The sequence below is a fragment of the Microchirus variegatus genome, assembly GCF_963457635.1.
Source record: "Microchirus variegatus genome assembly, chromosome: 9".
In the NCBI taxonomy this organism is placed as follows: Eukaryota; Metazoa; Chordata; class Actinopteri; order Pleuronectiformes; family Soleidae; genus Microchirus; species Microchirus variegatus.
This window is the reverse complement of record NC_139810.1, coordinates 2,642,765-2,664,197: the sequence shown is the minus strand read 5'-3', so window position 1 is coordinate 2,664,197 and position 21,433 is coordinate 2,642,765. Positions and strand designations below refer to the sequence as shown.

Sequence of the window (21,433 nt, the reverse complement as noted above, 5' to 3'; positions counted from 1 at the left end):
CGTTGAGCCCCGAGATTACAATAAAACACAACGTTCTCAGCAGTGGCTGAACTGTTTGTTTCGAACCATCAGGCTTCATAAACAAGGTAATGACGCAGATACACACTAAAAAAAACAGCGATAATAGGAACTTCCAGTCTAGTTCCGCTTTAATCACATAAATAACATCAGTAACGAGACACCACACATGATGACTCTGACTTTAAATCATTTTAATGAGGAAAATGTACAGACTGAACCTTTAAAGTCACAAACATCCAATGAAAATTAAACATATTCAACATTTAAAGTGAAATGGAAGAATATGAATATGGGTTTAACTGAGTCAGGTTTAAATTAGTCTTGTTTAACTGAGTCTGGTTTAACTGAGGTCAGTTTAAATGAGTCAGGTTTAACTGAAGTCAGTTTAAATGAGTCTGGTTTAACTGAGGCCAGTTTAAATGAGTCTGGTTTAACTGAGGCCAGTTTAAATTAGTCTGGTTTAACTGAGTCAGGTTTAACTGAGGCCAGTTTAAATGAGTCTGGTTTAACTGAGGCCAGTTTAAATGAGTCTGGTTTAACTGAGTCGGGTTTAACTGAGGCCAGTTTAAATTAGTCTGGTTTAACTGAGTCAGGTTTAACTGAGTGGTTTAACTGAGGTCAGTTTAACTGAAGTCAGTTTAAATGAGTCTGGTTTAACTGAGGCCAGTTTAAATTAGTCTGGTTTAACTGAGTCAGGTTTAACTGAAGTCAGTTTAAATGAGTCTGGTTTAACTGAGGCCAGTTTAAATTAGTCTGGTTTAACTGAGTCTGGTTTAACTGAGGCCAGTTTAACTGAGTCAGGTTTAACTGAGGTTAGTTTAAATGAGTCTGGTTTAATTGAAGACAGTTTAAGTTTAACTGAGTCTGGATTAACTGAGTCCAGTTTGTGTGAGTGGAGGTTCAGCTCCACTCAGGAGGAGGTTCTCTGGGTCCACGAGGTTTCTGGATACGACAGTTAAAACCTGACACAAACACACAAACACAGACACACAAGTAAATACACAAATATAGACATTATTACACAAGTACATACCAAGGTCAGTCTTGTTCTCTGCTAGGGCTAGCCTAGCTTAGCACAAAGATTTAAAGCAGGGAGGAGCTGTTAGCCTAGCTTAGCACAATGATTGGACAGAAAATGTTAGCATAGCTTTGCATAAAAACTGGAAGTTAGCCTAGCTTAGCACAGGGTCTGGTTACAAGCTAACCTAGCTCCATATGTACCCAGTAGAACAGATCTACAGGGTCATCAGATGATGTCATACAACACCAGAGCATGGACAGGGACAGGAGACAGTACACTGTACAGGAGACAGGAGACTGAGGACAGGTGAGGACACTGAGGACAGGTGAGGACACTCAGGACAGGTGAGGACACTCAGGACAGGTGAGGACAGGTGAGGACGCTGAGGACAGGTGAGGACACTCAGGACAGGTGAGGACAGGTGAGGACACTGAGGACAGGTGAGGACACTCAGAACAGGTGAGGACACTGAGGACAGGTGAGGACACTCAGGACAGGTGAGGACACTCAGGACAGGTGAGGACACTCAGGACAGGTGAGGACACTGAGGACAGGTGGGGACACTGAGGACACTCAGGACATGTGAGGACACTGAGGACATGTGAGGACAGGTGAGGACACTGAGGACACTCAGGACAGGTGAGGACAGGTGAGGACACTCAGGACAGGTGAGGACACTGAGGACAGGTGAGGACACTGAAGACAGGTGAGGACACTGAGGACAGGTGTACTCACCAATGCCAGCAGGTGGACAGAAAGTGGACGAATCTGAGGCTGATGAAAACTCTTCATAGTCGTCGTTTGTTGGTGAAATGTGTTCATCTGGAAGAAAAGAGACAAATCACAACAGTCCAATATTTTGTCCTCCATCTGTTTCTGTCTGTCTTCACCTGTCCTGTCTTTACCTAGTCGTCCCTCCCCCAGGCTGTGATTGGCGGACCGTTTGTCTCGGCGTTGGACACAGCTGTAGATGGGCGTGGCCGAAGCTCCAGCAGAGTCGTTGTCGTAGAAATGAGAGGACGGCAGCGTCCTGGAATCAGAGAGACGAGTTCATGTGTCACACACATGTTCACTCTGTCACAGGAAGTGAATGTGTTTACCTGCTGGATCTGGGTGGAGCTACATCAGAATGGGCGGGGTTTTTCACAGGTGGGTGGGGATGTTTGGGCTTGTTGACCACAGCGTACGTGTCGTCCATGTCCGTCAGCTTCAATCATCTGATCACAGACACACTTTCTCACAAACCTGTGGAACTTTGTCTCTGACCTGTAGAACCTGTAGAACTTTGTCTCTGACCTGTGGAACCTGTAGAACTTCGTCTCTGACCTGTGGACCTTTGTCTCTGACCTGTGGACCTTTGTCTCTGACCTGTGGAACTTTGTCTCTGACCTGTAGAACTCTGTCTCTGACCTGTGGACCTTTGTCTCTGACCTGTAGAACCTGTAGAACTTTTAGAACTTTTAGACCTGTGGAACTCTGTCTCTGACCTGTAGAACTTTTTCTCTGACCTGTAGTACTTTGTCTGACCTGTGGAACACTGTCTCTGACCTGAAGAACTTTGTCTCTGACCTGTGGAACCTGTAGAAAGTCTCACTTTCTGTTCGTCCACACTGTCATACAACCCCTCAGTTTTCAAAATAAAAGTCTCACTTTATGTTCTTCCACACTAACACACAGCCCCTCGTTTTTCAAAATAAAAGTCTCACTTTATGTTCTTCCATACTAACACACAACTCCTCAGTTTTCAAAATAAAAGTCTCACTTTCCGTTCGTCCACACTAGCACACAACCCCTCGTTTTTCAAAATAAAAGTCTCACTTTCTGTTCATCCATACTAACACACAACCCCTCGTTTTTCAAAATAAAAGTCTCACTTTCTGTTCGTCCACACTGACATACAACCCCTCGGTTTTCAAAATAAAAGTCTCACTTTCTGTTCCTCCACACTAACACACAACTCCTCACCATGTGAGTGTAAAAGGGACTAAAGTGTCTTCTAGAAATGAAAACTTAGACATTGTTTTTATAAAAAAATGTTTTTCACAAAATGTAATTCTTCACAAAGTTCTCCTCCAGTGAGATCATGTGGTCACGTGACTTTAATAAAAAGAGAAGAAGAGAGAACACGTGATCACGTCCGCTGTGAACAATAAATATACAAGCGATCGAATCCCTGTTCATCAACACAGATAAGATCACTGTGTTACAGGCACACATGTAATCTGGTTACATCACCGTGGTAATTGGGTTATTATCTGGTTACATCAACATCCTTGTGTGTGTGTGTGTGTGTATTTATTTTTGTTATTTCCTGATTTATTTTGGTGGTCTGTTTTCATTCCCCACATCCTGTGCTGAATCTCTTTCCCTGCACTGATAACTTACACCTCTGTGTGTGTGTTGTGTTTTTTGTCATGTGTTGTTTGTTAGTTGTTGTTTGTTAGTTGTTGTCCTGTGGCTGTAATGGTGCATTCAGGGACCTACCTGTCAGCGCGTGTTGTCCTTCAGTTGCTCTCCTTTCGTTTGTGTAGATGTCAAACAGCTTCTCTCTGTAAGTATATTTGCATACAGGAAGTTGCCCTCACAGCCACTTCCTCTTACTGCAGCTGCTCTCCATCAACTTCTCCATATTGTGTGTGCGTGTGTGTGTGTGTGTATGTGCGTGTGTGTGTGTGTGTGTGTGTGTGTGTGTGGCAAGGGGAATCACTACACAAATCAAAAGAAAAACAGATGGCTATGTATGTATATATATATATATATATATATATACATATATATATATATTAAAAAATATATATTTTTTGATTTTATTTAATATGAATAACTATATGAAATGTAATAATAATAAAAAATGTGTCTGACAAAAAGAGAGTGTAGTTTTTTTTGTTTTTTTTTATATAAGAATAACTGGTAAAAAACCTAATATGTCATATTTTTTATAAAATTATTTAAAATCCCCGGAAGTGCCGTCCATTGTTTTGACAGGAAGTCGCATCTGTCGCCGGTTTTCGGAAACAGCGTCAGAGTGGGAGCTCTGTCCGTCTCATCCTGTCCTCCCTCAGTCAGCTGCTCCGTCTCCTCCGTTAGCTTAGCCTTTAGCCGTTAGCCTGCCGCTAGCAGCCATGTCGCAGGCTCTGTCAGAGGAGGAGTTTCACCGGATGCAGGTGAGACAAACATGACGGTGATGAGGATGTTTCCATGTGTGTGCGCTCGCGTTCGGTTGAATGAACACCTGTCAGGGCGTTAGCTCGCTGATGCTAACCGTTAGTAGGTAGCGGTGAGGAGCAGCTAGCTCCGTGTTAGCTGTGGGTGGAGGGAGGGAGGGAAGGGGGTCAGTGTCAGTGACTGTGTTAGTTTAATGACGTCACACAGATGTGTCCTTTATTCGAGTAGTCGAATGGTTCACTGCAGCGAACCACTGCTAGCTTAGCTTCGCTTAGGACAGAAAACAACAGAGACTTGAGTTAGCTTCCTGCTGTGTGTGTGTGTGTGTGTGTGTGTGTGTGTGTGTGTGTGTGTTAGCTGTTGGTAGTCACAGGACTTTTTACTAGAGTCACGTGGTCAGAGGAGACACACAAGGTCCAGTCTTGATAGTCCTGATGTACAGGTCCAGTCCTGATGTTCTGGTCTAGTCTTGATAGTCCTGATGTTCAGGTCCAGTCCTGATGTTCAGGTCCAGTCTTGATAGTCCTGATGTTCATGTCCAGTCTTGATAGTCCTGGTGTTCAGGTCCAGTATTGATAGTCCTGTTGTTCAGGTCCAGTCTTGATAGTCCTGTTGTTCAGGTCCAGTCTTGATAGTCCTGTTGTTCAGGTCCAGTCTTGATAGTCCTGTTGTTCAGGTCCAGTATTGATAGTCCTGTTGTTCAGGTCCAGTCTTGATAGTCCTGATGTTCAGGTCTAGTCTTGATAGTCCTGGTGTTCAGGTCCAGTCCTGATATTCAGGTCAAGTCTTGATGTCACATTCAGAAATGGGACAATGTTAGAATTTCCTCTCATAATTATTTGAATTGTAAATCTTTGATTTGTGTCAGAAAGTTAACATGAATAAATATAAACTCAATACTATTAATGTGTGTGTGTGTGTGTGTGTGTGCGTGTGTGTGTGCGCGCGCGTACAGGCTCAGCTGTTGGAGCTCAGGACTCTAAACTATCAACTGTCTGATGATCTGAGGAAGAACTCCACAGGTAAACCCATGAACTCCTGTACTCATTAATATTTGTTTTGTACTGTTGTTGTTGTTGTCATCGTTGTTGTTGATGTTGTTGTTGTTTAACTGTATTAACTTACAACATCATCATTGTGTTTTCCAGAACTTCACGCTGTCCGTCAGAAGAATGTGGTTCTGGAAAGAGATTTTACGAAAGCACAGAAGGTAACGAACACGCACGTGCACACACACACACACACGCACACACACACACACACACACACACACACACACACACACACACACACACACACACACACACACACACACACACACACACACACACACACCTGATCCGTGACTCTGACATTCAGCACTTCATTTCTTTTCATTTCAGGCCTTGAATAAGAGCAAGAAAGCCCAGGTGAGTCTTTGTCCTCTGGTTGCCGTGGTTACCTCGGGGTTGTTTAAGGTTTTATCCACTTGTGAAATGATCTCTCGCGCCCTCTGGTGGCGACGGTGTGTTCCTGCAGGAGGTGGAGGCTCTGCTGAGTGAGAACGAGATGCTGCAGGGAAAACTTCACAGTCAGGAGGAGGATTTCAGGCTTCAGAACAGCACTCTGATGACAGAGTTATCAAAGGTGAGCGTCCACCGCTCACATTTCAGTGTGAGGTAAACTTAACCTTTGACCCCATCTGTGTGTCCTTCAGTTGTGTACGCAGATAGAACAGCTGGAGCAGGAGAACCAGGGTCTAAAGGAAGGAGGAGGAGCCTCTGCACCAGCTGACCCGCCAAACACCACTTCCTGTCCTGTCGATGGAGAGCTGCTCCGCCTTCAAGCTGAAAACTCCGCCCTCCAGAAGAAAATGAAAGGTGTGTGTGTGTGTGTTTGTAGATTCTGTCCACTCAGTTAGACAGAGTTCATCATTCTCAGGTGTGATTCTTCTCCAGCCCTCCAGGAGTGCTATGACAAAGAGCTGCACAGACAGGTGGTTGCCCATAGCAACCAGAGTGCTACCGTGGACACTGACGGGTCAGGCGGAGCCAACGGAGTCTCTGATGTCACAGGGAGAGGGGCGGAGCCAGAGGCAGAGGCAACAGTGGAACAGGTTTGTGTTTCCACAAAGTTTCCTAAAACTTCACTTTTCTGGGATTCTACTCTGTGATGATTGTGAATATAAGAATCAGCTTTAATGTGATGATGTTGTGTGTTGGACAGACGGAGGCTCAGCTGGAACACACACAGAAACAGCTCCACGGTGAGTGCCTTCATTTTTACACAGAACTGTCCTTTAAAAGAATAACAAGTCACATGACGTTCTGGGATTCAGTGTTTTTTTTTTTCTTTCTGGAATCAAAGACGTCCTCGATTAAAATCATCGTTTCTATTAAACATAAAACAGTCTGATGCGTCAAGTCATGTTTGTCATGTGGCTGTTTTTGCTGAATAACGCCATGAACTAATGCTAAGCTAACTACTGTCCTGGGTCTAATGCTGAGCCAGATACTCTCCTGGGTATAATGCTAAGCTAACTACTCTCCTGGGTCCAATGCTAAGCTAACTACTCTCCTGGGTTTGATGTTAAGCTAACCACTCTCCTGGGTCTAATGCTAAGCTAAATACTCTCCTGGGTTTGATGCTAACTACTCTCCTGGGTCTAATGCTGAGCCAACTATTCTCCTGGGTCTACTGATAAGCTAGCTACTCTCCTGGGTCCAATGCTAAGCTAACTACTCTCCTGGGTCTAATGCTAAGCTAACTACTCTCCTGGGTCTAATGCTAAGCTAACTACTCTCCTGTGTCTAATGCTAAGCAAACTACTGTCCTGGGTCTAATGCTAAGCTAACTACTCTCCTGTGTCTAATGCTAAGTGAACTACTGTCCTGGGTCTAATGCTAAGCTGGCTACTATCCTGGGTCTAATGCTAAGCTAACTACTCTCCTTGGTCTAATGCTAAGCTAACTGTTCTCCTGGGTCTAATGCTAAGCTAACTACTCTCCTGGGTCTTATGCTGAGCCAACTATTCTCCTGGATCTAATGCTAAGCTAACTACTCTCCTGGGTCTAATGCTAAGCTAACTACTGTCCTGGGTCTAATGCTAAGCTAGCTACTATCCTGGGTCTAATGCTAAGCTAACTACTCTCCTGTGTTTAATGCTAAGCTACCTACTGCCATTGTTCTAATGCTAAGCTAACTACAGTTATGTGGCTAATGCTAGTTACAGATAATCTCAAGTTTCGTTGTCACGGCGAGATTTCATGATTTGAACGAACGGACATTAGATGTCGGTGTGTCCTTGAACGTATCGTTTCTCATGAGCGTTAGCTACTTCTAGCTGCACAGACACAGTGTGTGATGCATGATCATTCAATCAAATCCTCCCTCGTCTTTAATCTCCACACAGTTGTTTTCCCGCTGTTTATGGTGATTCTGCGTAGAGCAGCGAGCGAGTTCAGGACAGACACACACTACCAACTGAAAACAGACAAACGAAACAAACGACAATAGTATCAAACCAAGGACTGGAAAGAGAAAAATATTAAATCCAATACCACACAAAAATGTCCCTAATAATGTTTTATTTATATATATATATAGTTCCAACTTTGACCTTTGCAGACAAACAACAATAAAACAAAGTTTAAATTAAACACATGGCAGAACTCGGATGAACGATTGGTCAGTGAACGCACCCCCCCAGGATACCTTTGAGACGTGAGGTAGTGTGTGTCTGGCCTAACAGACTGCCCTGCTGTGTGCGGCGCCCCCTTTAGGCCTGTCAGAGAAGAGCGTAGAGAAGATTGTAGGTAAGCAGGCAGCACTAGGCTGGTCGGCTGCTCTGTGTCCAATAACTCACTGCTTTGGACCAGAACTGGAGATGAACCTGAACATGGAGCAGGAGGAGAAGAGGCTGCTGAGGGAGCAGGTGCGCCACCTGGAGGTAAACACGCACTGTAAAACAAAATCTGTACATGTGTGGACATACTGTATGATGTATGATGATCAGGTGTACCTAATAAAGTGGTTCTAACAGTGTGTTTGTCTGCAGGTGTCCAAACAAGCTGAAATCACCAAACTGCAAGAGGAGATGACAAAGGTATCTGTGATCTATATCACTGATCAATATCACTGATCGGTTACTGATTGATTTCGTAATGAAATAAATGTTGATCGTTTTTTAATTCTGTCTGTTTTCCAGCTCAGTGATAAGCTGAAGAAGAAGCAGGACAGGTGAGACATCATCATATCGTCCTTCAGTGTAACTGATCAGTGATCGATCTCCTCCAGCTGATCAGTCGCTGATCAATATCAGCTGATGTTTCCCATGTTTTCTGTTTGTTACAGTTTCCAACGTCTTCAGACGGAAAAGGAGGTTCTGTACAACGACAGCAGGTCAGAGACATGACGACGACACTCTGCTGTAACAACAACACTCTACTGTAACGACACTCTACTGTAACACGACGACGACACTCTGCTGTAACGACACTCTACTGTAACACAACGACGACACTCAACTGTAACAACGACACACTACTGTAACAACACTGCTGTAACGATGACGCTCTACTGTAACGCAACGACACTCTACTGTAAAGACACTCTGCTGTAACGACACTCTGCTGTAACACGACGACGACACTCTACTGTAACAACGACACTACTGTAACGACACTCTGCTGTAACGACACTCTGCTGTAACACGACGACGACACTCTACTGTAACAACAACACTCTACTGTAAAGACACTCTGCTGTAACACGACGACGACACTCTACTGTAACAACGACACTCTACTGTAACGACACTCTGCTGTAACACAACGACACTCTACTGTAACTATGACACACTACTGTAACAACACTGCTGTAACGATGACGCTCTACTGTAACGCAACGACACTCTACTGTAAAGACACTCTGCTGTAATGACGACACTCTACTGTAACGACGACACTCTACTGTAATGACGCTCTACTGTAACTACGACACTCTGCTGTAACGACACTCTACTGTAACTATGACACTCTGCTGTAAAGACACTCTACTGTAACGACGCTCTACTGTAACTACGACACTCTGCTGTAACGACGACACTCTACTGTAAAGACACTCTACTGTAATGACGCTCTACTGTAACTACGACACTCTGCTGTAACGACACTCTACTGTAACTATGACACTCTGCTGTAAAGACACTCTACTGTAACGACGCTCTACTGTAACTACGACACTCTGCTGTAACGACGACACTCTACTGTAACTATGACACTCTGCTGTAACGACGACACTCTACTGTAACGACGACACTCTACTGTAACGACACTCCTCTGTAACAACACTCTGCTGTAGCGACACTCTGCTGTAACAACGACACTCTGCTGTAACAACGACACTCCACTGTAACGACACTTTGCTGTAACAACGACACTCTGCCGTAATGGCACTCTGCTGTAACAGCGACACTCTACTGTAACAACACTCTGCTGTAACAACGATGCTCTACTGTAACGACACTCTGCTGTAACAACGACACTCTGCTGTAACGACACTGTACTGTAACAACACTCTGCTGTAACAACGACACTCGACTGTAACGACGACACTCGACTGTAACGACGACACTCTACTGTAACGACACTCTGCTGTAACGACGACACTCGACTGTAACGACAATCGACTTTATCGACACTCTACTGTAACGACGACACTCAACTGTAACGACAACACTCGACTGTAACGACACTCTAGACGACATACTACTGTAACAACACTCTCGACGACATACTACTGTAATGACACTCTGCTTCTCCGCAGAACGAAGATCGATGAGATCAATCAGAAGAAAGAGGAGGAGCTTAAGATGTTGAATGTTCGTCTTCAGAAGCTACAGACTGATCTCATGGCAGCCAATCAGGTCAGAGCTCGTTGACACGCCCCTGACTGATCGTTGGTTTATTGATTTGTGAAGGTGTGAAGATGTTTTCTGCTTTTAACCCTCAAGTTAAAGAAGAGAAGAAGTTAAGCTAACTTTAGCTAAGCTTGTTGTTTTTGTCTGTGTGAGTGCCCACTAGTGGCAGAACATGTCACTGAGTCAGTGGTTTGTTTTTAGACATCAGCAGAACTGAGAGAACATTTGCTGAGCAAAGACAAGGAGCATGAGCTGACTGTCCACACACTGAGAGAGCAGGTAACACACACACACACACACACACACACACACCAAGATTTACTGCCACCTTCCTCAGGCCTTGTTGGTCCGTGTTCTGTTTCCAGGATCTAAATCTTCTTCTTTTCTTCTTCTCTTTCATTTTAATTTTGTTCAAATTATTATTAATTGTGTTTTGTTTTTTTTTTCTGCATTTTGTTTTTGTCTTTTATTTGTTTTTACTTTTATTGGTGTGTCTCTTTCTGCTTCCTGCTGTGCTTCTGGTTCTGCTGCCCCCTGCCTGTGGCTGACTGGTACTGCAGGTAGCCAGTCAGAGTGCAGTCAGTCAGGAGCAGGTGGAGAACATCCTGCAAGAGAATGATGCTTTGAGGACGAACCTAGCAGCTCTAGAACAGGTAACAATGTCCTGTCCACGCATGGATGTAACCGAGAGAACCTGGAGAACGTTACACAGGTGTTGCGCAGGCGTGACAAAGATGTTACACAGGTGTTACGCATATGTAACACAGATGTTACAAAGATGTTACACAGGTGTTACGCAGACGGCCGACGTTGCAAAGATGTAACACAGGAGTTACACAGACATTACGCAGACGTTACACAGGCGTTACACAGATGTTACGCGGACGTTACGCAGATGTTACACAGACGTTACGCGGACGTTACACGGACATTACGCAGATGCTACACAGATGTTATGCAGACATTACGCAGACGTTACACAGGCATTACGCAGATGCTACGTACACAGATGTTATGCAGACGTTACACAGATGTTACACAGGCGTCATACAGGTGTTACACAGATGTTACACAGAAGATGTTAAGCAGGCATTTCAAAGATGTTACACAGACGTTACACGTGTTACGCTGACGTTTTACGCAGGCGTTTCAAATATGTTGCGCAGGTGTTACACAGACGTTACACAGGTGTTACACAGACGTTACCCAGCTGTTACGCAGGTGTTACACAGACGTTACCCAGCTGTTACGCAGGTGTTACACAGATGTTACACAGTCTGATGTACAAGTGCGAACGTGACACTGTCTCAAGTCTGAGAGAATAATAAAGTTTGGAGAACATCACAATGGACTGGATTCTACTGAGCAGACAAAGATGAAGACAAACGTCCTCTCCACAAAAGACACTTTGTTCAATTTAAAACTGTCCTCTGTCTCACACCTACTGTCCTCTGTCTCACACCTACTGTCCTCTGTCTCACACCTACTGTCCTCTGTCTCACACCTACTGTCTTCCACTGTCCTTTCTCACACCTATTCTCTTCTACTGTCCTCTGTCTCTCACCTACTGTCCTCTGTCTCACACCTACTGAATTCTACTGTCCTCTGTCTCACACCCGCTGTCCTGTCTCACACCTGCTGTCTTCTACTGTCCTTTCTCACACCTATTATCTTCTACTGTCCTCTGTCTCACACCTGCTGTCTTCTACTTTCCTGTCTCACACCTACTGTCTTCTACTGTCCTCTCGTCTCACACCTGCCGTCTTCTGGTGTCTCACACCTGCTGTCTTCTCCTGTCTCACACCTGCCGTCTTCTGGTGTCTCACACCTGCCGTCTTCTACTGTCTCACACCTGCTGTCCTCTCATGTCTGATGCTCAGATCCAGACGGTGAAAACACAGGAGATGAATCTGCTGCGTGAACAGCAGGAGGCGCTGACGACTGAGCTTCAGCAGGTCCGAGCTGAGCAGGAGAAACTGTTTGCCCAGAGAGACGACCTGGACTCACAGCTGCAGGTGAGACACTTGCATGAGGATGACTTAAATGCAGAGGACCTGTCAATGTCCACAAGGGGGCGCAGTGGGAGAGGTTTTAAAGGGGGTGAACAACTTTTATTTATTTATATTATAAAAGGATTATTGACTTGTCTTTGTCTCGCTGTGTCATCATCGCGCACCACTTATTTTGAACAACGGTGCATTTGTAATGAGAAAGCAGAGTTTCATTCATTTCCTTTGTCTGTGATTAAACTCTGTGTGTGTGCGTGTGCGTGTGCGTGTGCGTGTGCGTGTGTGTCTCTCAGGAATCAAGCTTCGCCAACAGGAAGTTGTTGGAACAGTTGACAGACGAAGGACAAGAGAAGGAGAGACTTCTGAGAGACTTAGAGGAGGCCAAGAAGGTACACACACACACACACACACACACACACAGCAGATGTTGTACATCTCAAAGACACAAACGTGAGTTTTCTCTCTGTATCATGGTTGTGTGTGTGTGTGTGTGTGTGTGTGTGTGTGTGTGTGTAGACAGCGGAGAAGAGGAAGACCATGTTGGATGACCTGGCCATGCAGCTGAATCAGGAGAAGTCTGACCACAAGGAGGCGCTGTCTGACCTCAAACTGCAGCATGAGAAGGAGGTGAGACATGAGGAGCCTCCACAGAGAGCTCCTCCTCCTCCTCTTCCTCCTCCAAGTCAAACGTCTACTATTGTGTTGTTGACCTCTTCTTACTCTCTGTCTCTGAAGGTCAAGATAAATCTGTGTTATTTGCCAGTTATTCTCCTCCTGTTCTAGCACTAGGATATAAGGAGGTGTTCAGGAACTGGAGAAGAACATTCAGAACTTTGAAAACGGTTCACAAAGATCTAGTCGTCTGCAGGAGAAGATGTTGGTTTTGTTTCTGCAGGAGAGAGTGAAGAAGTGAGGTTTGAAGCTCCTCCTTTAGTCTGGAGACTTCTGTGGCACAGAGGGAGCAGATGACCTGTCTTCATCTACCAGGAGAGACGAGGAACCAGGAGAGACGAGGAACCAGGAGAGACGAGGAACCAGGAGAGACGAGGAACCAGGAGATGAGAAGAGACGAGGAACCAGGAGAGACGAGGAACCAGGAGAGGCGAGGAACCAGGAGAGACAAGGAAGCAGGAGACGAAAAGAGAGGAGGAACCAGGAGAGACGAGGAGAGACGAGGAACCAGGAGAGACGAGGAGAGACGAGGAACCAGGAGAGACGAGGAGAGATGAGGAACCAGGAGAGACGAAGAACCAGGAGAGATGAGGAGAGACGAGGAACCAGGAGAGACGAGGAACCAGGAGAGACGAGGAACCAGGAGAAATGAGGAAAGACGAGGAACCAGAAGAGAAGAGGAACCAGGAGAGACGAGGAACCAGGAGAGGCGAGGAACCAGGAGAGACAAGGAAGCAGGAGACGAAAAGAGAGGAGGAACCAGGAGAGACGAGGAGAGACGAGGAACCAGGAGAGACGAGGAGAGACGAGGAACCAGGAGAGACGAAGAACCAGGAGAGATGAGGAGAGACGAGGAACCAGGAGAGACGAGGAACCAGGAGAAATGAGGAGAGACGAGGAACCAGGAGAGACGAGGAGAGACGAGGAACCAGGAGAGACGAGGAGAGACAAGGAACCAGGAGAGATGAGGAGAGACGAGGAACTAGGAGAGACAAGGAACCAGGAGAGATGAGGAGAGACGAGGAACTAGGAAAGACAAGGAAGCAGGAGAAGAAAAGAGAGGAGGAACCAGGAGAGATGAGGAAATACGAGGAACCAGGAGACGAGAAGAGAGGAGGAACCAGGAGAGATGAGGACAGACGAGAAAGCAGGAAAGACAAGGAAGCAGGAGACGAGTAGAGACGAGGAACCAGGAGAGATGAGGAACTAGGAAGGACAAGGAAGCAGGAGACGAGAAGAGAGGAGGAGAGAGGAGGAACCAGGAGAGATGAGGAGAGAGAGGAGGAACCATCTCCTCCCTGTGACAGCAGTGCAGTTTAAACTCTGGTAGAACTGAGAGTTTCTGTCAGTCAGATGACTTTGGAACAGACACCAGAGACTTGAGTCTCTATCAGAGCTGATTTACATCAGACTTTGTGAGGACACAGTCTTCTTGACTCTGAGGTTCTCTGTGGATCTTTATCAAACACTCTGAAGGTCGTTCCTGGATCAGACTTATGTTTACAATCACAGGAGTTATCATGAAAAGACCAAACATAAAGACACAGCCGTGACACCGTTTTACAAAAATAATGTTTGAGTTTCACCCAAAATGTTTGTTTTTGCTCTCCTCAGGTTCTCGGGGTGAGGGCTCGCTATGAGAAGGAGCTGCGAGGACTCCATGAAGAGAAGAATCGCTCTGAGGAGGAGATCAGACAGCAGCTGAGAGACGAGAAGGTAGAGAGGGAGGAAAGAAGGAAGAGTTCTTTAAGACAAGACAGTGAACTGAACGAGCGACACACTCATGTGATCATCATACGGTGTGTTATTGTTGTTTATGTGTGTGTGTGTTTGTCCATCTGTGTCCAGGCTCATTCCAAAGAGCTGGAGTGTCTTCAGCCGAGGGTGGAGGAGCTACAGGCTCAGCTTCAGTCCATGGAGGGAACCAGAGGATGGTTTGAGAGGAGGCTGAAGGAGGCTGAGGTCAGCACACACACACACACACACACACACACACACACACACACACACACACACACACACACACACACACACACACACACACTGTAGAGACAAACAGAAGACATCTCCATTAAAATTTAACCAGTCATTTTGTGTGTGTGTGTGTGTGTGTGAGCAGGAGCACATGGAGAAGAAGTCGCTGGATCATCAGGAGGAGATCAAAGAGCTGCAGAGAGAACACACACTTCAGCTGGAGGTGTGCACACACACACACACACACACACAGTTTGTAAACCACTCACTCTCCCACACCAAACCTCATTGAGAAAATCAGTGATTTTAGCTCACAGGGACACAGGAGCTGCTGGTCCACTGCTGCCTCGTGTGGTTTGAGCGAATAATTTTAGATGCCGAATTGACAAAACAAGACATTTGAACTCGGTGATGGAGGCAGCAGTGGATCAACAACTCCTGTGAACTCCTGTGTCTCTGTGATGTTGAAATCACTGGTTTTCTCTATGGGGTTTGGTGTGGGAGAGTGAGTGGTTTTTACAAACTTCAGTTTCCTGTTGGAAAAGTCTGTCTAACAGTGAAGATAAAGACGTGAACATGTTCTGTAGACATCGTCGACTTAACAAACTAAATGCCGCATACAACACACTTGTACTGTGTGTGTGTAGGTGTGTGTAGGTGTGTGTAGTTGTATTAATTAGCAGTAAAGGATTAGAGGAGAATTAACTGCAGATGTTTAATGAATTAATCCTCTGGTGGGATGGATTAAAAGTTAGGGAGTTTAGTCTTCTCACACACACACACACACACACACACACACACACACACACACACACACACACACATTACCCTGGTGTCTCCATCCCTCAGGAGAAACAGTGTCAGATGGAGACGGTGAAGCAGCAGCTGGTGGAGCTGGAGAAACAGAAGGATGAAGACGGTGACATCATCACCAAACTCAGACAGGTAAACGCCACACACACACACAAACACACACACACACACACACATACTTAAGTTACCTGTGCGTTAGCCTAACACTGTTTCCATCATGTGTCTCTGCAGGAGATCAAAGACACTCTGGATGGACAGAGGATTCTGGAGAAGAAGGGCAGTGCAGCGGTGAGACTGACCCACAAAGACGCAGGAGACGAGAGGAAGAAAATCAAATGAGGAGATTAATTCAAGATCAGCCGAGTAAAAACTATAATGAGGGTTTTTGAAAAGTAAGAAGTCATTAGTCTGTGTTGTTCTCTGTCTCAGTTGAAGGATCTGAAGCGTCAGCTCCAGCTGGAGAGGAAACGAGCAGACAAACTTCAGGAAAGACTGCAGGAGATTCTGACCAACAGTAAAACCAGAACAGGTAACTGTGACGTCACAGTGACGTCACTGTGATGACACTGTGATGTCACTGTGATGTTACTGTGATGACACTGATGTCTCTGTGATGTCACTGTGATGTCTCTGTGATGTCACTGTGATGTCACTGTGATGTCTCTGTGATGTCACTGTGATGTTACTGTGATGTCACTGTGATGTTACTGTGACACTGTGATGTCACTGTGACACTGTCATGTCACTGTGATGACTCTGTGATGACACTGTGATATCATTGTGATGTCTCTGTGATGTCACTGTGATGTCACTGTGATGTCACTGTGATGTTACTGTGATGACTCTGTGATGTTACTGTGACACTGTGATGTCACTGTGACACTGTCATGTCACTGTGATGACTCTGTGATGACACTGTGATATCATTGTGATGTCACTGTGATGTCACTGTGATATCACTGTGATGACTCTGTGATGTCTCTGTGATGTAACTGATGTCTGTGACGTCACTGTGATGACACTGTGATGTCACTGTGATGTCACTGTGATGTCACTGTGATGTCACTGTGATGTCACTGTGATGACACTGTGATGTCTCTGTGATGTCTCTCTGATGTCACTGTGATGACTCTCTGATGTTACTGTGACTCTGTGATGACACTGTGATGTCACTGTGATGTCACTGTGATGACACTGTGATGTCTCTGTGATGTCTCTCTGATGTCACTGTGATGACTCTCTGATGTTACTGTGACACTGTGATGTCACTGTGACACTGTCATGTCACTGTGATGACACTGTCATGTCACTGTGATGACACTGTGACGTCACAGTGATGTCTCTTTGATGTCACTGATGTCTCTGTGATGTCTCATGGACCTAATTTCTGGCTAAGTTTAGGACTTAGCCTTGAGTTGTGGTTAGGTTAAGGTTAGTGATATGACTTTTAGTGTGTGTGTGTGTGCGTGTGTGTGTTGTGTCTGCATCAGGAGGTCCTGGCTCAGTCCAGAACCTTTTGCTCAATATTTAATGCAGCTGTGATTCACAGAGCTGAGGTGGACACACTGGCGTCTTCACACACGCACACACACACACAACACACACACACACACACACACACACACACACACACACACACACACACACACACACACACACACACACACACACACACACACACACACACACATATCCATCTATTATCTATAAGGAGTGATGAATGTTTAAAGGACTCTTCTGCACAAAACTGAGAATCAGACATTTTAAAGTAGATACTTATCTGTGCCAGCACCTGTTTTAAAGGGACAGTCCACTGTCTTAAAGGGACAGTCCGCTGTCTTAAAGGGACAGTCCGCTGTCTTAAAGGGACAGTCCGCTGTCTTAAAGGGTCAGTCCACTGTTTTAAAGGGACAGTCCATTGTTTTAAAGGGACAGTCTACTGTCTTAAAGGGTGTCTGTGTTAACTTTATAAACCTGTTATTGCTCCTGTTTTGTCCTCACGTTGTCCTCTTCTGGATCGTTGTGTCAGGTCTGGAGGAACTCGTCCTCTCTGAGATCAGCAGTCCCAGTCGGACTCAGCAGACGGGAGATTCGTCGTCCGTTTCGTCCTTCTCCTACAGAGACATGATGAAGGAAGTCCAGCCGACCAATCAGAACAAGGCGAGTCGTCTTTTTAAACGGGCGGACATTGAACGCGTCTGTGTGGACTGAAATCATCGTCTCTGTGTCGATAACAGCAGAGACGTTGAAGTATTTCTGTGTCACCATGGCAACGTGTTTCTATTGATAGAAACACCTTAAACAGAAGCGCTCACACACACACACACACACAGTTTAAAAATGTGTCTTCTATCAGAGGACATGTCCATGACTGTCTCTGTGTCTCTGTCAGTCTGGAGGAGGAAGTCCTCAGTCTCAGCGTCCTGCAGAGTTATCAGATGACGAGGTTGGAGAGCTGTTCCAGCGTCTGGCTGAGGTTCAGCAGGAGAAGTGGATGCTGGAGGAGAAGGTGAGGACTGTGAGGACTCATGGTTCTGTCACCATGACGACCATCAGTCGCTCTTCACTCACACACCTGGGTTTGTGTTTCTACGTCGTCAGGTCAAACACCTGGAGGTCAGCTGTTCGTCTATGGCTGAGGACATCTGCAGGAAGAGCGCCATCATAGAGACATATGTGATGGACAGTCGCAGAGGTGTGACACACACAGAGACACACACACGCATACAAACACACACAGAGACACACAAGCGCACACACATACAAACACACACATACTAACGCACACACACACATACAAATACACACACACACACACACATACTAACGCACACACACACATACAAACACACACATACTAACGCACACACACACATGCACAAAAACCCACGCACACAGAAACACATACATGCACACACACAAACGCATGCACACACAGACATACAAACGCATACATGTGTACACACACACACACACACACTTACAAACACACAGACATACAAACACACATGCAGGCACACATAAACGCACACACAAACACATGCACACACAAACACGCACACAAAAACACATGTGCACAAACACACACACACAAAAACACGCGCACAAACACGCAGACGCATGCAAACACACGACACAAACACACGCACACAAAAACACACTCGCACAAACGCATACAACACACAAACACATGCACACAAAACACAAGCACACACGAATGCACACAAACATATAGCGTACAAGCACATGCATACACACACACACATAGAAACACACAGACACATACAAACACACGCATGCGCACACACAAACGCACGCACACAAACACACAAAAACATGCGCACAAACACGCAGATACATACAAACACACACATGCACACACACACAAATACACAAAGACACACAAACGCGCACACACACACTCACTTCGATTCAACTGCAGTGGAAAGCTGTCTCATGTCCCCTCATCTCCTTGTCTCCTCATGTCCCCTCATGTCCTTGTCTCCTTGTCCCCTCATGTCCTTGTCTCCTCATGTCCCCTCATGTCCTTGTCTCCTCATGTCCCCTCATGTCCTTGTCTCCTTGTCCCCTCATGTCCTTGTCTCCTCATGTCCCATCATGTCCTTGTCTCCTTGTCCCCCCATGTCCTTGTCCCCTCATGTCCTCATGTCCCTGTCTCCTCGTCCCCTCATGTCCCCTCATGTCCTTGTCCCCTCATGTCCTCATGTCCCTGTCTCCTCGTCCCCTCATGTCCCCGTCTCCTCATGTCCCCTCATGTCCTCATGTCCTTGTCCCCTCATGTCCCCTCATGTCCTCATGTCCCTGTCTCCTCGTCCCCTCATGTCCCCTCATGTCCCCTCATGTCCTTATGTCCCTGTCTCCTCGTCCCCTCATGTCCCGTCATGTCCTCATGTCCCCTCATGTCCTCATGTCCTTGTCTCCTCGTCCCCTCAGACGTGTCCAGTGGGGCGCTCAGTGGTCATGGAGGCTCTCAGGGCGACAGAGGAGGTCTGAGTTCTGTCCTCAGGGATTTGGTGAAACCAGGAGACGAGAACCTGAGAGAGATGAACAAGAAGCTGCAGAACATGTTAGAGGAGCAGCTGACCAAGAACATGCACCTGCAGAAGGTAACGCCCCCTACTGACAGGTCACACTAACAACAGCTGACCAGAACGTGCACCTGCAGAAGGTAACGCCCCCTACTGACAGGTCACACTAACAACATCTGACCAAGAACATGCACCTGCAGAAGGTAACGCCCCCTACTGACCGGTCACACTAACATCATCTGACCAAGAGCATGCACCTGCAGAAGGTAACGCCCCCTACTGACAGGTCACACTAACATCATCTGACCAAGAACATGCACCTGCAGAAGGTAACGCCCCCTACTGACCGGTCACACTAACATCATCTGACCAAGAGCATGCACCTGCAGAAGGTAACGCCCCCTACTGACAGGTCACACTAACATCATCTGACCAAGAACATGCACCTGCAGAAGGTAACGCCCCCTACTGACAGGTCACACTAACATCATCTGACCAAGAACATGCACCTGCAGAAGGTAACGCCCCCTACTGACAGGTCACACTAACAACATCTGACCAAGAACATGCACCTGCAGAAGGTAACGCCCCCTACTGACAGGTCACACTAACAACACCTGACCAAGAACGTGCACCTGCAGAAGGTAACGCCCCCTACTGACAGGCCACACTAACAACATCTGACCAAGAACGTGCACCTGCAGAAGGTAACGCCCCCTACTGACCGGTCACACTAACATCATCTGACCAAGAACATGCACCTGCAGAAGGTAACGCCCCCTACTGACCGGTCTTAATTTGATTGACGAGCACTAACGCTGATTGTGTCCTTGTGTCTTCAGGACCTGGAGGTTTTGTCCCAGGAGTTAGTCCGTCTCACTAAAGACTCCAGTGCAGTGGGCTCGGGGTGAGACTATGACCTGATCCACTCCATTCCCTCAGCTGGTCTCACACCAAACACCTTGAACACTTTCTGGGCTTGGACTAATACTTGGACATTCCAGTCTGCCTGCTGGGCTGGGACTAAGTGCAGGAACGTGTCCATCTGTAACTGTAGGGAATGGAAATATCATTAATGTTGCTTTTGAATGTACTGTAATTAACACGTATGAGTCCTGGCTACGACCTGGAAGCCACATTGTAACTGACTGTAAAGTTTGTTCATATTTCTGCTGTGTGTGTGTGTGTGTGTGCGTGTGCGTGTGTGCGTGTCAGGTTGTGTGTGTGTGTGTGCGCGTGTGCGTGTGTGTGTCAGGTTATATCCTGGTTTGGTCCTGGAACAGCTCAATTTGTGTGTTTGGATTGGTCTATTTCCTGGACTGCAGCTACAGATGTAGTTTTCTTCGCGGAGTGACTAAAGGTGCAATGACGACAATGCTAATGCTAAGCTGACAACTCTCCCGTGGCTCATGCTAAGCTAACAACTCTCCCGTGGCTCATGCTAAGCTAACAAATCTCCCGCGGCTCATGCTAAGTTGACTACTCTCCCGCGGCTAGCGCTAAGCTAACAAATCTCCTGGGGTTAATGCTAAGCTAACAACTCTCCCGTGGCTCATGCTAAGCTAACAAAATATCCTGGGGTTAATGCTAAGCTAACAACTCTCCACGCGGCTCATGCTAAGTTGACTACTCTCCTGTGGCTAATGCTAAGCTAACATCTCTTCTGCGGCTAATGCTAAGCTCAAACTATTCTGGGGGGGCCAACTCTAAGCGAGCAACTCTCCCGGGGCTAATGTGCTAAGCTAACTACAGTCATGTTCTTTCTGTGTTTTGATGTTAACGAAAAAAGTCGGGTTTTAGTCTCTAATCA

The 21,433-nt window shown here is 46.2% G+C and overlaps 2 protein-coding genes across 3 annotated transcripts in view; one reads left to right on the top strand and one right to left on the bottom strand.

Annotated features, from left to right (window-relative positions):
- Nucleotides 1-921: 921 nt before the first annotated feature.
- On the bottom strand, nucleotides 922-3,598 carry ptpn18 (protein tyrosine phosphatase non-receptor type 18; the record flags this gene model as incomplete). The annotated part of the gene is made up of 5 exons (XM_083894977.1): nucleotides 3,527-3,598; nucleotides 2,143-2,259; nucleotides 1,933-2,072; nucleotides 1,778-1,864; nucleotides 922-983 (listed from the first exon to the last, which is right to left on the bottom strand). The coding sequence occupies exons 2-5, from the start codon at nucleotides 2,238-2,240 to the stop codon at nucleotides 922-924; spliced, it is 387 nt and encodes a 128-aa protein (XP_083751103.1). The 5' UTR covers nucleotides 2,241-2,259; nucleotides 3,527-3,598.
- Nucleotides 3,599-4,088: 490 nt separating this feature from the next.
- Nucleotides 4,089-21,433, top strand: part of gripap1 (GRIP1 associated protein 1) — an 18,015-nt gene continuing 670 nt past the window's right edge. The window contains exons 1-29 of one of the 2 annotated variants that reach the window (XM_083895320.1): nucleotides 4,089-4,206; nucleotides 5,163-5,229; nucleotides 5,356-5,417; nucleotides 5,590-5,616; nucleotides 5,726-5,833; nucleotides 5,904-6,066; nucleotides 6,145-6,302; nucleotides 6,413-6,452; nucleotides 8,065-8,135; nucleotides 8,244-8,291; nucleotides 8,394-8,425; nucleotides 8,540-8,587; nucleotides 10,013-10,112; nucleotides 10,308-10,385; nucleotides 10,667-10,759; nucleotides 11,987-12,121; nucleotides 12,409-12,504; nucleotides 12,632-12,742; nucleotides 14,402-14,503; nucleotides 14,636-14,749; nucleotides 14,907-14,984; nucleotides 15,611-15,706; nucleotides 15,806-15,862; nucleotides 16,004-16,103; nucleotides 17,604-17,734; nucleotides 17,967-18,083; nucleotides 18,176-18,269; nucleotides 19,529-19,701; nucleotides 20,466-21,433. The exon at nucleotides 20,466-21,433 is cut by the window's right edge and continues 670 nt beyond it. In XM_083895320.1, coding sequence (XP_083751446.1) covers nucleotides 4,165-4,206; nucleotides 5,163-5,229; nucleotides 5,356-5,417; nucleotides 5,590-5,616; nucleotides 5,726-5,833; nucleotides 5,904-6,066; nucleotides 6,145-6,302; nucleotides 6,413-6,452; nucleotides 8,065-8,135; nucleotides 8,244-8,291; nucleotides 8,394-8,425; nucleotides 8,540-8,587; nucleotides 10,013-10,112; nucleotides 10,308-10,385; nucleotides 10,667-10,759; nucleotides 11,987-12,121; nucleotides 12,409-12,504; nucleotides 12,632-12,742; nucleotides 14,402-14,503; nucleotides 14,636-14,749; nucleotides 14,907-14,984; nucleotides 15,611-15,706; nucleotides 15,806-15,862; nucleotides 16,004-16,103; nucleotides 17,604-17,734; nucleotides 17,967-18,083; nucleotides 18,176-18,269; nucleotides 19,529-19,701; nucleotides 20,466-20,534 — 2,610 coding nt within the window. In that variant the 5' untranslated portion in view covers nucleotides 4,089-4,164 and the 3' untranslated portion in view covers nucleotides 20,535-21,433. Of the gene's footprint in view, nucleotides 4,207-5,162; nucleotides 5,230-5,355; nucleotides 5,418-5,589; nucleotides 5,617-5,725; nucleotides 5,834-5,903; nucleotides 6,067-6,144; nucleotides 6,303-6,412; nucleotides 6,453-7,968; nucleotides 8,136-8,243; nucleotides 8,292-8,393; nucleotides 8,426-8,539; nucleotides 8,588-10,012; nucleotides 10,113-10,307; nucleotides 10,386-10,666; nucleotides 10,760-11,986; nucleotides 12,122-12,408; nucleotides 12,505-12,631; nucleotides 12,743-14,401; nucleotides 14,504-14,635; nucleotides 14,750-14,906; nucleotides 14,985-15,610; nucleotides 15,707-15,805; nucleotides 15,863-16,003; nucleotides 16,104-17,603; nucleotides 17,735-17,966; nucleotides 18,084-18,175; nucleotides 18,270-19,528; nucleotides 19,702-20,465 lie in introns of both variants that reach the window. The other variant, XM_083895319.1, reaches the window with a different exon arrangement.